At 32.7% G+C, this 14,847-nt stretch overlaps 2 protein-coding genes across 2 annotated transcripts; one reads left to right on the top strand and one right to left on the bottom strand.

Annotated features, from left to right (window-relative positions):
• On the top strand, nucleotides 5,338-9,228 carry LOC18598375 (protein SMAX1-LIKE 3). The gene is made up of 3 exons (XM_007027876.2): nucleotides 5,338-6,961; nucleotides 7,500-7,734; nucleotides 7,857-9,228. The coding sequence occupies exons 1-3, from the start codon at nucleotides 5,766-5,768 to the stop codon at nucleotides 8,997-8,999; spliced, it is 2,574 nt and encodes an 857-aa protein (XP_007027938.2). The 5' UTR covers nucleotides 5,338-5,765; the 3' UTR covers nucleotides 9,000-9,228.
• LOC18598376 (uncharacterized mitochondrial protein AtMg00810) lies at nucleotides 13,894-14,502 on the bottom strand. Its single transcript, XM_018120916.1, has one exon. It carries the CDS (start codon nucleotides 14,500-14,502, stop codon nucleotides 13,894-13,896), a length of 609 nt encoding a protein of 202 aa, XP_017976405.1.

Below are 14,847 nucleotides of genomic sequence, written 5' to 3' on the forward strand. Positions count from 1 at the left end.
TTTTTCAGCTAGGGTTCTTATTTCTTTCCCCCCTTTTTCTCTTCTGGTTTGGACAGCTGAAGAAGATGAGAATTCTGGAATTTTGACATTTTTAAAGGCTAAAATAATATATATTATTTTATTCATTTTTTTTGTTTTATTAATTCCTTAAATTCTAGCCATCCATTTATTTCCAAATTTTCACCATACACTTGTCCCACATATCCATAGCTTAGATAAAATTCTCAGACTTATCCAAAGTCTTGGTGGAGTAATTTTTGAAATTTACACTTTCACCCCCGTAAAAGTCAAAAATTACATTTTTACCCCAAAAATTGAAAAATTACCCATAGACATATTTTTCACCCCTTATACTCATACCATTCTCCAATTTGTCAGATTTGATTTAAATTCTCTCAAAATCTCAAATTTTGTCTGTGGATGGAAAAATTACGATTTTACCCTTACACTCCAGAAATCACCGAAATTAAACTTTTTCACTGCCAAACCCTCAAATTATACTCCAATACTCAAATCATACTCCAATAAGTTAAATGAGGCCAAAAAAAATATTTTCTCAAAATTCTCATTTTGTCTCCAAGTGGCAAATGACCATTTTGCCCCTAGATAGTGAAAATTTTGGTTTGACTCCAAATTGATCCTCGAACTCCGAATTACCATTTTGAGTCATCCCTGAACTGTAAAACTCTTAATTTCACCTCAAAATTCCTATTTGAACTAGTTCGAGGCTTAATCGACTTAATGGTACCATTAGGGGCAATATCGTCTTTTAATGATTCCTCGAACTTCCTAAACATGCAAACATTCTATTGAGCATGTAAATGACGTCGTAATTATTTTATAGAACAGGTTTTAACAAAGTTTCTGCAGTGTACTTTTGGTGCTTCAAGAACTGATATTTTCTCCATTTAGAATCGATTCTTTCTTCTTTGCATTTCTAGCTTCTGCATTCTATCTTTCTACAATCGATTCTTTGCCTCTGAAGTGTTGGTTCTTCACAAATCTTAAAGCTTTTGTCTACCAAAAACTGACTTCTTCTTTTCCCAAAATCGATTCTTCACTGTTGATCTCTGCTTAAGAATTGACTTCCCTTCGTTAGAATCAATTCTTCCTATAATCAAAGAAATAGATTTTGTTTTATTTTCATTTAAGAATGCAGTCTTTTTTTTTTAGAATTTGATTTTTAGGCTGGCACTTTGAATTTTGAAAATAAGAGATTTTTGAGAAAATTAAGAGATATTTTTTTAAGTTCAAAAGCATGATCATTAATATTCAAAGTACGTTCAAACAATCAAAGCGTTTCAATATGTCTTTCTTTTAAGTTCAGCTTTAACACTTCTTTGAGGATTTTCTTCTTATTTAAAAATATATTTTATTCATTTTCAAAGTTTAGTAAGTTTAATCAATTTTATCATTTTAAAACAAGAATAAAGCTAACACTTTAGTTGGATTGAGGAAGGGGAATCAAATTCATTACTCAAGGCTTTCCTCTTCAAGAATAAAATGTGATTTCCAATTTCAATAAAGATTATTGCCTATAGTCATTAGACCTGATCATTAGTCACATATTTTTTTGTAATCTTAGAATTTAAGTGGTTTTAGTGCATATATGTTTTTATCTGATAAGTTTCTTTCTGTTTCCAGCTATTATAATAATTAATCAAATCAATAGTTTTGCGTTGGAGCAAGCTAATCATAGTGCTAAACCAGGAAATTCTTTAATGGTGGACTATTAGAAAACATTAATTAAATTTTACTGTTATTTAGTCAATTTAGAACAGCAGCATATGATTCAATTAATTTGTTTAAACAAACAAACAATCAAACATTATCAAGCTTCGACTGAGTAGAACATGCATGTGAAACATGTTCTCCAGTTCCATGCAGAGATTTTTTTTTTTTTGTTTTTTGCAGTTTGCAGTGCATATATTCTTTCGGGAAGTATAATGATAATGAAGAATATGCGCCGCTGTTATGGACTTTGTTGTCGGACATCAATATCAACAAACTGATCGATTCAAGGGCAAGGCAGACAAATCAATCTCATTATATTATTACAAGGGCTGTCGTTTGTCAGGTACACTAGTTTTTTACCTTTTTCCTTTTTCCAACTAATGAGAGGTATATATGCGGTCAACCAAAACCATCTACTATTATTATTCATTATAGATGTTGTATGAAAAAAATCATGTTATAAATCATTGAGAAGTCTCTTTACTACCCCATTTTAGAGCATTTGATGCCTATTTATTACTTGAGATTTCATTAATTTATTTTAGTAATAAGACTCTTACGACATTTTTGGTTGAGGGAATGGCTATTCTTCAAAAAATTCTCCCTCCGTTTAGTTTGTTTTTAGAGAAAGAAATAGTCATTCCAAAAGAATGGTTGTTCCTCAAAACCTTGCAAAATTTTGAAATGGTTAATACCATCTCCCCCATTCACAACCATAGGATTAGACTCTAAAACATTTTAACTAAAATGTCCTTACTTTCAAAATTACAAACTAGCCTTATAAAATTAATATTTTAAATAAAAAATTAAAAAGTATTAATATTTTAATATTTTAATTATAATAATATTTAAATAGTAAATAAAATATTAATATTTTTAAAATATTAATGTTTAAATTATTAAGTGAAAATATAAATTAAAAAATGAAAAATGCAAATAGAGAAAACTAAAAAATTATGCTAATACTTAATAATAAATTATTAAAAATTCTAAAGTTTTAATGAAAATAAAAATTGATTAAAACAGACAAAAATTACTTAATTTTGTGTTTTGGTATAAATTTTTCTAAATTATATAAAGAGTATTTTTGGTTTTGATGAAAAAAATCTTATTATAATAAAGAGTTTATTTTTGTAATTATATATTACAAAAATTAATATTTTAAAATTAAAAATTAACCAAAGTTATTAATATTTTACTCATAGTAATATATAAATTATAAATAAAATATTAATATTTTAAAATTTCAATAATTAAATTATGAATAAAATACAATTATTTAAAAATGTTACTATTTAGATTATAATTATTTTAAAAATTTATAAATTATTAATATTTTAAAAATTTATAAATTATTAATATTTAAAAATAAAATAAATAATAAATAATCGTATATTATAATAAATGGAATTATTGTCTTTTTATCATCTATTCCTTCATTATTTCAAAATTATTTTTACCAACAAAACATTGTAATAAATCATAATAATAATTCCAACATTATTCTATTCCATCAACCAAACTATATAATAACATTTTCATTCTATTCCTATCCTATTCTATTCCCACAAAATATATATTTTGTTCCATTTCATTTTATTCCGTGAACCAAATGTGCCCTTAATATTTAGTAAGCGGAAAAGAATGTCAATGAATACCTATTGGCACTGCCATTCAAAAAACAATACGAATTGGCACTAGCAAAAACTATTATTTTTTAAATGTAATTAATGCATCATTAATTATTCCTAGAAAAAGAATCATCTTAATTTGTGAGTTGCATTAACTAAGAGCTTGTTTGGCTTGACTTTTTTTAATTTAAAAGTTATTATGAAGTTCTTATGAAAAATAATAATTTTTAAAATTAAACAAAAACTGTTTGAAAAATTTATTTTTATAAGCTTTTTTTTTTATAAATAAGCTGTTTGGCAAAACAACTTATTTAAACTCTAATTTGGGTTAAAATTACCATAAAATATACTTAATAAATGAGGATATTATTTAGAGGGTAATGTTGAGATTATTTTTAATAGATGAGGTTATTTTTGAAATAAAAAGAAAAATTCTCATGGAAAGTTGACGTATTTTTAAAAGAAGAGAAGAGAAAACTCCTATGTTGAGTTTTTCCTAAAATTTTTTTTCTTTTTTAGATTTTGTTCTTTAAAAAAGTTACTTTTCATTTTAAGAGTTTTTCAAAATTCTATTTGTCTCAATTTCTGTTTTTAATTTGTAGATAAACTGAAAAAAATTAGACCAAATAGACACTAAATATATATATCATCCTTACCGAAAAAAATCATCAGCCATGCATCGGACTAACAATCATATATACTTGTTTCTAAACATCCCCTCAACTTTTTTTTCCTTTCCGAATCCAAGTGAGAACATATCCTACATTGCCAAATAACCCATGTCCTAAATCATGATGTGCCATAAAAGCAAGATTCATGACTACCAATACATATATACATACCTTCGGACAAATTGATAGTACTAATAACCCAAAAATATCAAACGGACACCGATCCTAGTACTTAATCTCTTTCCTGGTATAATCAGAACAAATATTCATCTATGCTTGGGAGTGATCATGCTCCAACAAGTGGCTCTCCAAGGAAGAATTCCTTCCGTAATATATATAATAGAAGTAGTACTAGCGTGTGTGTATATATATCCCATAAATTACCTTTTAGAACAATGACCACAACAGCCTTGTTCACAAATGATTTGGTACCATGTAATTGGCCACGTTAAAAGGAAACCAGACCCATCAAAGAATGCCCCTAGGACTCTGGAAGTTCGTTATCATATGTTTTTTTACATGATTTATTTGTTCATTTTATTTTCTCTTCTTTTTTCCGAACTTTATGAAATAATGAAGAGAGAGAGAGCGGGAGAGAATGTTTTGGCCTTTAATCCCCATGCAAACTTATCTATGGGTTCAAAGAGCGTTAAGTTTTGTTGTAATTTACTCATTAAAAAGAAAAGAAAGAAAGAGGAGGAACACTTTATTCCATGTCCGGAAGAAAATCGTACACAGTTCCCGATTCCTTTAGACACACAGTCCCCATCCTCTTTTCAGGTCCTCGGTTTTGGCGGATTGGTGGAAAACATCTTTCTTCCGCTCAGCTCTGATATCAGCTAGAGCAAGAGCTACTAATTGCTTCACTAAAAGTCCACATTGGCCTATGGTTCATATGCTGAATAATTATATTACAAGGGATTATTTGGTCCTTTTCTCATCAAGATATTGGTCAAGTCCTCAACCATGAATGTATAGTATCTAATTTTACTTAATTATTATGTTTGTAATTGTAAAATTGTTTCTTAAATATAGATTGTCCTTATTTCCACTTTGTTGCTTTCATATGGGTAAAAGAGTCTGATTGAGCTATGTTTTACTGAAAAGTGCTAAGAATGGCTAGGCTTCAAGGTTATAAATCAAAATGATTATGCCAAGATTTTGTATGTGCGCACTTGGAGATAAGAGTCCTTTGTTGATTTTTAGATTAATAGCTAATGTATTTAGTATACTATAAATATTTGCAAAAAAGAGAGAGATCCACTTAGCAGTACCATATCTTTTATCAAAATTGAGAGAGAGAGAGAAAAGGGCAAAGCTGAGTTGCCTTTGATACTGCTGCAACCGTCCTGCTTGTCAGCACATGCATTCCACTTTCCACTACAAAATCGACTTTGGACCCCAAATTTTACCTCACCTACAAGAAAAGAATAGCCCACCCCTCTCATATATTTCACTCCCTTCTCTCTCTCTCCCCCCCGCGACCAATCTTAGACTAAATGAGATAACTGAAGTTCCCCCCTTCTACCAGTCTTCCTAATAGACTAGATATTATTAGGTGCCTCCCAAACTACTATCAATTTCAAAACACTAAAACCCCATCTGATGATTTCCTCTTCTGCAGCATCCATGAAGCTTAAAGTTTCTACTCTTACTTCCTTGATCTAATCATTTAATAAGTGTCCTTTCACTGTATGCTTTTGTAGAGAAATAGGTTTTGAGAGACAATATGAGAGCAGGAGGTTGCACAGTGCAACAAGCTCTAACGAATGAGGCTGCTAATGTAGTAAAGCAAGCTGTAACTCTTGCTAGGCGGCGTGGCCATGCCCAAGTCACTCCCCTCCATGTAGCTAACACCATGCTTTCTGCTTCTACAGGCCTGCTCCGCACGGCTTGCATTCAATCCCACTCTCATCCCCTTCAGTGCAGAGCCTTAGAGCTTTGTTTTAATGTCGCCCTAAATCGCCTTCCTGCTTCGTCTTCAAGCCCTATGTTGGGAGGTCATTCCCAATACCCTTGCATCTCTAATGCCCTGGTTGCGGCTTTTAAGCGTGCTCAGGCTCATCAAAGGCGTGGCTCCATTGAAAACCAGCAACAACCACTCTTGGCGGTTAAAATAGAGCTAGAGCAGCTTATTATATCCATCTTAGACGATCCTAGTGTAAGTAGAGTGATGAGAGAAGCTGGTTTTTCTAGTACACAAGTGAAAAGCAACGTCGAACAAGCCGTTTCCCTAGAAATTTGTTCTCAAAACGCTCCTTCAGTGAATAGTAAATCTAAGGAAAGTAGTAATGGTAATTTAGTCCTCTCTCAATCTCCTAGTACTGCTGCTCAAGTTGGAAGTAAAGTAGGGACACCAAGAGGACCGGATCCAATTCGGAACGAAGATGTCATGTTTGTGATAGAGAATTTGATGAACAAAAAGAGCAGAAGTTTTGTGGTTATAGGAGAGTGTATTTCTAGTACTGAGGGTGTAGTTAGAGCAGTGATTGACAAAGTAAACAAGGGAGATGTTCCTGAGTCTTTGAGAGATGTAAAGTTTAAAAACCTTTCTTTCTCTTCTTTTGGGCATCTAAATAGAGTAGAGGTTGAGCAAAAAATTGAAGAGCTAAAGAGCCATGTGAGGAACTCTTTAGGAACAGGGATTGTTTTCAATTTGGGAGATCTAAAATGGGCTGTTGAGTATAGGGCAAGTTCAAGTGAGCAAGGTAGGGGGTATTATTGTCCAGTGGAGCATATGATGATGGAGCTTGGGAAATTGGTTTGTAATATTGGAGAGAGTAGAAGGTTTAGGGTCATAGGGATTGCCACTTTCCAAACTTACATGAGATGCAAATCTTGCCATCCATCACTGGAAACTGTCTGGGGTCTGCATCCTCTAACAATTCCTGCAGGCAGCTTACGCTTGAGTCTCATCACAGACAGGTAAAGTGGCTTGCATACATAAAGGTTTTTGAAACAATTATATATATGGCTTTGTAGTTTTCGATTCTCATGTGTCATATGAATCAACTAAAATTTGATCCTGAAAAACTAGATTCTCTTTGCCTCTTTGAGAGACTAACAAGGGTCCAAAAAAACACAAACAGAAAAAGTAATGCTGTTATGCTTAAATGTAAACAGTAGCAATGGCAGATCAAGTTTTCTTCACGCCCCTTTTCTTTCTACCAACGTTTCTTTTTTTGTTTTTTATTTCATTTCTTAAACAAATTCTAAGTAGTTATTCTTTGCTTCATTTCTTGAGGAAGATTGAACACAGATAATAATACTATTCTCTTTGTTCTTAAAAGAAGCAAAAAGAGAAAGGGGAGCGAGGGTGAGGGTGAGGGAGAGGAAAGGAGGTGCTTTATATCGAATATACTTATTCCCCTTCAAGTAACAGTTTCCAAAAATCTTCATAGATTGTAGTTTCCAATAGTATATATGTAGACTTATCAAGTTCATTGTATTTTTTTCCCTTCAGTGATCTACAAAGCCAGTCCACAAGCAAGAAAGTTGAAAACGGGTCAAGCTGGATTTTGCTTGATGATGGAGAGGAGAAGCAACTGACTTGCTGTGCTGATTGCTCCGCCAAGTTTGAGAACGAAGTTCGAAGCTTGCAAAGCAGTGCTTGTAACAGTGAGTTCACTACTTCAAGTCTTCCTCCATGGTTTCAACCATACAAGGATGAGAACAAAGGACTTGGCAGCAATGATAAGGTTATAATCACATTTCCAAATATCCCTCTGCTCCTTCAAAAAAAAAAAAAATAGTGTCCAACCGTATACAAGTTGAAAACTAACTTTTTCTTTTTGCAACCTGTTCTTTTTCTCTCTACCAGGACTCTGCCCCAGTCAGAGAACTACGCAAAAAGTGGAACTCATTTTGCAATTCAGTCCATAAACAACCATATTCATCTGAAAGAACCCATACATTCTCTTCTATTTCACCTCCTTCCTCTACTTCTTGCTTTTCACATGACCAGCAATACTCTCATTTGCACCCTCCCCACCATGACTGGCCTGTGGTTGAACCTAGACAGTCTTGGAAAGACCACCAATTTTGGATTTCTGAAACAGTTGACAAGATTGTTGAACCCACCGGTTTGAGATTATATATTCCAGAACACAAGGACCCTAAACAACTTTTATCGTCAAACCCTAATTCCACCCCCAACTCAGCTTCTTCCAGTGATGTAATGGAGATGGACTATGTTCACAAGTTCAAGGAGCTAAATGCAGAAAACTTAACCACCCTATGCACTGCGTTGGAAAAGAAGGTGCCATGGCAAAAAGATATAATTTCGGAGATCGTGAGCACAATCTTAAAATGCAGGTCTGGAATGTTAAGAAGAAAAGGGAAGTTGAGAGATGGTGAGTCTAAAGAAGAAACTTGGTTGTTTTTCCAAGGCGTTGACGTTCAAGCTAAAGAGAAGATAGCTAGAGAGCTTGCTAGGCTTGTTTTTGGGTCACAGACCAACTTCGTTACAATTGCATTAAGCAGTTTCTCTTCTACAAGAGCAGACTCAACCGACGATAGTCGAAACAAGAGATCAAGAGATGAACAAAGTTGCAGTTACATCGAAAGATTTGCAGAAGCAGTTTTGAGCAACCCACATCGTGTCTTCTTTATTGAAGATGTTGAGCAAGCTGATTATTGCTCTCAAATGGGTTTTAAAAGAGCCATTGAAACAGGAAGAATAACCAATGCAAATGGACAAGAAGCTATTCTTAGCGATGCTATCATCATTTTGAGCTGTGAAAGCTTCAGCTCAAGATCAAGAGCTTGCTCTCCTCCTTCCAAGCAAAAATTTGATGGCTCTGAGGAAGAAAAAGTTGCTGCATTGGAGGAGACAAGTCCTTGCGTGTCATTGGATTTGAATATTTGCATTGACGATGATAGTATCGAGGAACAATCAATCGACGACATTGGGCTTCTTGAATCTGTTGACAGGAGGATCATATTCAAAATTCAGGAATTATAAAATTGAATAAACCCTTCAAGTGATTAAGTCACCCTTTCGTTGTTCTTTTCCTTTTTTTTTTTTTTAAAAAAAAATCTTTTTGTGAAAATGCTCTTTGTTCAAATAGTCTTTAGATTCTCAGACATTTCCTAGATATGGAATAGAAGAAGCAGTTGCCTGTTAATGTAAAACTACGTGTACATTTTCTTCTACGATTATCTTTCCGCTAATATGATGTTGGTTTCCATCACTTTTTCCTTTTCTTCTTCCTTTAGATATGAATCTTTGAATTGAGATATTCAATAGCATTTCCTTCTTTTCCATTGTCTTCAATATTAGTTAATTTATTTGGGAGTACGTATCTCTAAAGCTCATTCCTCGGCTTTGAAGCAGAGGTATTGTGGCTACCGCCTACCATTAACGTGATACCTCGACCACTATGCCTTTTCCAACATTAATTTTTCAATGTTCAATCTTAATTTCGTAGCTGACTGTTCGGTAGCCTTAATACGAATTTTACTAGTTTTAATTATCTCCTTCTAGTAATGCATGGGACTGAAGTTTACTCTTCATGCATGCACTAAACATTGCTTGAGTGAATACCAATATATCATTAAGAATCCATATTTTCACATCTCATTAAACTAGTTGATATACAAGTTGAGATGCATCTTTGGAACTGGATTCCTGAATGCATTAACCAAGTGGTAATTATAATAACATCAAATCAAAGATTTTCACTTGTCTTCATTTCTGAATTTCTTGCATCGATTTTCTCTTTTTTGGTATGTACTCATAACACTCCTTATAATCTTAATATAATGAACTTAAACACATGAATCAGTGATTATATTACCCAGAGCCCAAGAAATGATTAGATGCTTAAAAGCTCTAAGATTAGGACCCAGTCCGCAATACCAAAGTTGTGGGAAGAAATTATTTAACAATTCTCTTATAGATAAGGAACGTTCTAATTTTGGAAGACAGTTAACATAAGGACATTGAAATGAAGATAAAGATCTTTATCTTGGGTGTCAAGGAAAAAACCAAGTCACACTGATGGAATTGGTGGCACTATGGCAGGACACATACATGCATGCTTCCATTATAAGAAAGTACCATGGAGGGAAAAAAACTTGAAATTACAACCACCAGCTACGACATAAAGAAGTGCCCTTTTTTTTTAACTCTTTTCATCCCTTGAACAATAAAGATGCAAAATATATTATTCAGATGACCACAATCTCTGCATCTATTGTACTTTATTACTATTTTATAAATATTGCTTAGTGAAAGTTGTTTCTCAAATAGCCTTCTTCCATAGCTGCAACTCATCCCGTCATATATGTAATTTCAGCAATCATAGTTCGTAGCTACACAATCAACCATTGCACCTTTTCCCTTGTAAATCTTCTTTGGGCTTTTGGACGTGGGGCCTATATCTTTTTTATTATTATTATTATTCTTGAATGATTCAGCCGAAGGACTCCATTATGAAAATATTTTGTAACACAAATTGGATGCTTCCAAGTAGGGTATAATATAATATAATATATACATATATATATTTAAAAAAACAAGTGATAAGAATAATTTCCAATAGTTCCTTCCAAAAGTAAAGGAGTAAGAGTACATGAAAAGGTAGTTTTGATCTCTTCATAAAGCAAAAAACGAAACTATTGCAAGTATCTACAATATAACCAGAACAATGTGTTCTAATTGCCTGTGTACTTACAACAGAAAAAATTAAAAAAAAAATTTAAATCTTGTTTTAATAACATTAGTCACTGTCAAGATATCAATCTTTGCCTATCAAATGTCAGTATCTAAGTTTTCCTTTTGGTATCCAACTTAATGGGATGATGCTAGTCAACTTCAATGGAGAAAGGGCCTATTGAAATTTAAGGGTCCAATCACTTGTCCTCTGCATTACCTTAATGTCGAAGATATTGACCCAAAATCGTTTAATTTTTATTTAAAATTAAGATATATATATATATTTCATGTTACAGTTTTAAAGTCAGTTTTTCGAATCTTGACTCATCTCTAACTATAAAATAACCTTAGGTGAAATAAGGCTTCACATTAGCGGACGAGGCCTGCGGGACATTGATATTGGCTGCATTCAGACACTACTTTTTTGGGTGGTATGCTTCATACGGAAATGTTAAACAATGTAGATAGATATTTTTTTAAAAAAAAATTTTATAATTGAAGGTGTGGGGATTCGAATTCTATTCTTTAAGTAAATGTATCATGCACCAAAATGTCGATAGATATTTATTAAAGTGATATTACCACAAAAACAAGTTTATAATTAATCTTATTTCTTAAATTTGATGAAAATAATTAAGTTTTTCAAATAGCCGGTACATGTGGACACCAGCTCAGCAAATCGGTGTTAAACTATAGCTCATTTGAAGGGATTAGTTTAGTCTTTCGCAGCTACTAAATCAATTGAACTTTTGCAATTGTAGAAACAATAATTTAAGTTAGATTAAGCATATTGTGCTGCAAATGCAATCAATCAACTTCACTATATGCCCCTCACATGAAGGAAAGAATCCCTGTCTAGCTTAGAGCATCTACCTGCTCTCATACAGAAATGATAGTAACATGACCTAGCGTTTGACTTTAACTAAAATGAACTTGCTCTTTTGTCGGTCAGATTAAAGCAAACTAGCCCAATCACAGTAAAAACTCATATGCTACAATGTTTCCTGCTTCGAGTTACGAATCGGACACAATAACTGATACATTTTATTTCTTTTTCAATTTTTTTGGGTGGCAAGTGAATTGGTACCTAATCTCCAAACAAACTTATTTGGAGCTTGAAGACTAACAATGTCAAAAAAAGAAGAGCAGCAAAGAAAGTTAGCGTTAATAGCAAAGAAAGAGCAGCAATTGGTACCTAAATTTTTTTTTTTAAAAAAAATCAATAACTTCATATCAAAAAGTTTATTTTCAAAAGAATTTAGTTCATAGAGATATTTAAACAATTGAGATTTGAATTAAATGAAAAGAAGTTAGCGTTAATAGTGCAAAAATAGACCTTTCCAAAAAAAAAATAGATTAATACTTGAGCAGCAAAGAAATATGATATGATTGTTATATAAAATATTAGTTTTCAATTAAAACAAGTTATGAAGATTGACATATAAAACAATAGTAAATAGTAAGAAAGAAAGAGCAGAATTAATAAAGGTGACCTTACTTTCAAATAATAATAATTTACATTTCCCTCCTGCTAGCTTTTTATTTTAATTTTATTATCAAATTATAAAAGCATTCCAACTGTGCGGGTATCAAATTTTCCAGCTATTTTTTTAATAAGCTATCAATTTACTGGATATTGAATTTCTTTTATCTCAACCAAAGATAAAGATTTTGTCAAGCATCAAGAAGCTGATACAATATCTTGGCATACGCAATAACAAGGAAGACATTTTAGAGAATAGAGTTTCTCTCATTTTATTAATAATTAAAATCAATATATACACGTAGTACATTGAAATTGAATTGAATATCTTTTTGTTAAGAAAATATAAACCAAATAAATAAATTACAAACTATAATCCATAATTATAGGATAAATATTTGTGATTATTTGATATTTCCTCGCAAAATGCCAAAATGGTGAGTCTACCAAAAACAGCAATCTTAGAACGTAGATGAAGAAACTGTTGATGAGAAAGAGGTTTAGTGAACAGGTATGCAAGTTGATTAATAGAGGCAATATGGGAGACTCAAAGTTGTTGACATTGAACCTTATCCCCGAACAAAGTGGAAATCAATTTCAATATGTTTCATGCAAGAGTGAAAAACAAGATTGGCACACCCATATGTAGTACCAATATTGTGTCAATACACTACCAATTGTTGAGAGAGTAGAATTGAGAGATCATGCAAAAGAGATTGAACCCAACATAGCTCAACTATGGTGGAAGCTACAACATAGTATTCAGCCTCTATTGAGGAACATGCAACAGAACGCTATTTTTGTGAGCTCCATGAGATCGGATTGTGTTGAGAAATAAAATATATGCACATATGGTGGTGCGATCATCTCTATTGCCAACCCAATCAACATAAGAGAATGCGTGAAGTGTGAGTGGTGAATTACGATGGAGAAAGATGTTCGAAGAGCTGAAGAGAAAGATGAAGAATAAGCTTTATGGAAAGAAATCTGATTCATTCCTGAAAATATCATCTCTGTACCAACTAACTGCAAAGGTCTATTTATACAAAAAATGAGTAAGTGAAACTCAGTCTTTAAAGGAGGGAAAATAAAAAAATAACAGAAAAACAATTAAATCTAACTAACTCTATTTATTGTAACTGTAAAAGTAAATACATAAATTACTAAAGCACGTGTTCTCCAAATAAGCTGAGCATGTGAGCTTCACGTGCCTTCTTTTTCACTTCAATATACTGTTGCCTTGCAAACACTTGTTAACTAATCATTCAATCAATTCTTCAGATTAATACTCGCCCTTAAGATGAATATTCATGGTGGAGCATGAATATTCATGGTGGAGCATGAATATCATGAATATTCATCTTGCTTAACAACCAATGATACTGCTTAGGTTGTAGTGCCGTAGTCAAGATGTCAGTAACCTGCAATTCTGTAGATATATGAATTGGCTCAATCAGTCCTTCAATCACTTTCTCTCTAATAAAGTGGCAATCCATCTCTATGTGTTTTGTTCTCTCATGGAAGATAGGATTACGACAAATATGAATTGCAGAAAGTTGTCATAATAAAGTTTGGTTGCTGCTTCTAGTTTAATACCAAAATCTGATAGTAAGTAATTCAACCACATAATCTCAAAACAAACAGAGGCCATTGACTTGTACTCAGCCTTTGTGGAACTTCGAGCTACCACAGTTTGCGTTTTAGACTTCCAGCTAACTAAAGATCTCCCACAAACACACAATACCCTGTGACTGGTCTTCGAATATCAATGCATCCTACCCAACCACTATTTGAATATGTAGATACAACCAATTTTGAATCTGATTTCATGAGTATTCCTTGACCAGAAGCTGCCTTAAGATACTTTAATACCCTGTATGTTGTTGATAAGTGATCATGCTTTGGTTTTTCCATAAATTGTGATAGCACTTGAGCAGCATAAGAGATATCAAGCCTAGTGAATGTTAGGTATAAGAGTTTACCTACTAATTGCCTGTAGCCTGTTAAATCAACAATTTCTTTGCTGTCAGAATACTTGCTTAACTTGTGACTGTAATCAATAAGAGTAGTTACAGGCTTTGTACCAAGCATACCGTATTTTTCCAATAAGTCCAATGTATACTTCCTTTGACAAATCAAAATTCCTTTTGAACTCCTTGTTATCTCAAGTCCAAGAAAGTACTTCACTGCTCCTAAATCTCTCAATTTAAATTGAGAACTTAGATATTTCTTGACTCGATCAACTGCTTGAGTTGTGTTGCTAGCTATGACAATATTATCCACATATACTAGCAGTGCAATAAATTCTTTGTTTGCTGTAACCATAGTGAAGAGAGAATAGTTTGCAAAAGACTATGTAAAACCATAGCTCAATGGAGATGTTGTAAACTTTGAGTTCCATTGTCTTGAAGCGTGTTTGAGACCATAGAAGGACTTGTGCAGTTTACATACCAACATAAAACCAGGTGGATATTCCCCCTACACAGAATAACCTTGAGGCAGTTCCATATAAAGAATTTCTTCCAAGCTTCCATTTAAGAAAGCATTACTAATGTCTAGTTATGACAAAAATAATCCTTTTGCTGCTGCAATTGCTAGAAATACCTTTACTATACTTTGTTTAGCAACCGGGCTAAAAGTCCATTGATAATCAAAGCTTTCTACTTGATT

The sequence above is a fragment of the Theobroma cacao genome, chromosome 5 (assembly GCF_000208745.1).
Source record: "Theobroma cacao cultivar B97-61/B2 chromosome 5, Criollo_cocoa_genome_V2, whole genome shotgun sequence".
Classification (NCBI taxonomy): Eukaryota; Viridiplantae; Streptophyta; class Magnoliopsida; order Malvales; family Malvaceae; genus Theobroma; species Theobroma cacao.

Coding starts and splice junctions, on each gene's coding strand:
- LOC18598375 (XM_007027876.2), top strand. CDS start 5,766: ATGAGAGCAGGAGGTTGCACAGTGCAACAAGCTCTAACGAATGAGGCT. Junction 6,962..7,499: donor TTGAGTCTCATCACAGACAG/GTAAAGTGGCTT, acceptor TTTTCCCTTCAG/TGATCTACAAAGCCAGTCCA. Junction 7,735..7,856: donor GACTTGGCAGCAATGATAAG/GTTATAATCACA, acceptor TCTCTCTACCAG/GACTCTGCCCCAGTCAGAGA.
- LOC18598376 (XM_018120916.1), bottom strand. CDS start 14,502: ATGGTTACAGCAAACAAAGAATTTATTGCACTGCTAGTATATGTGGAT.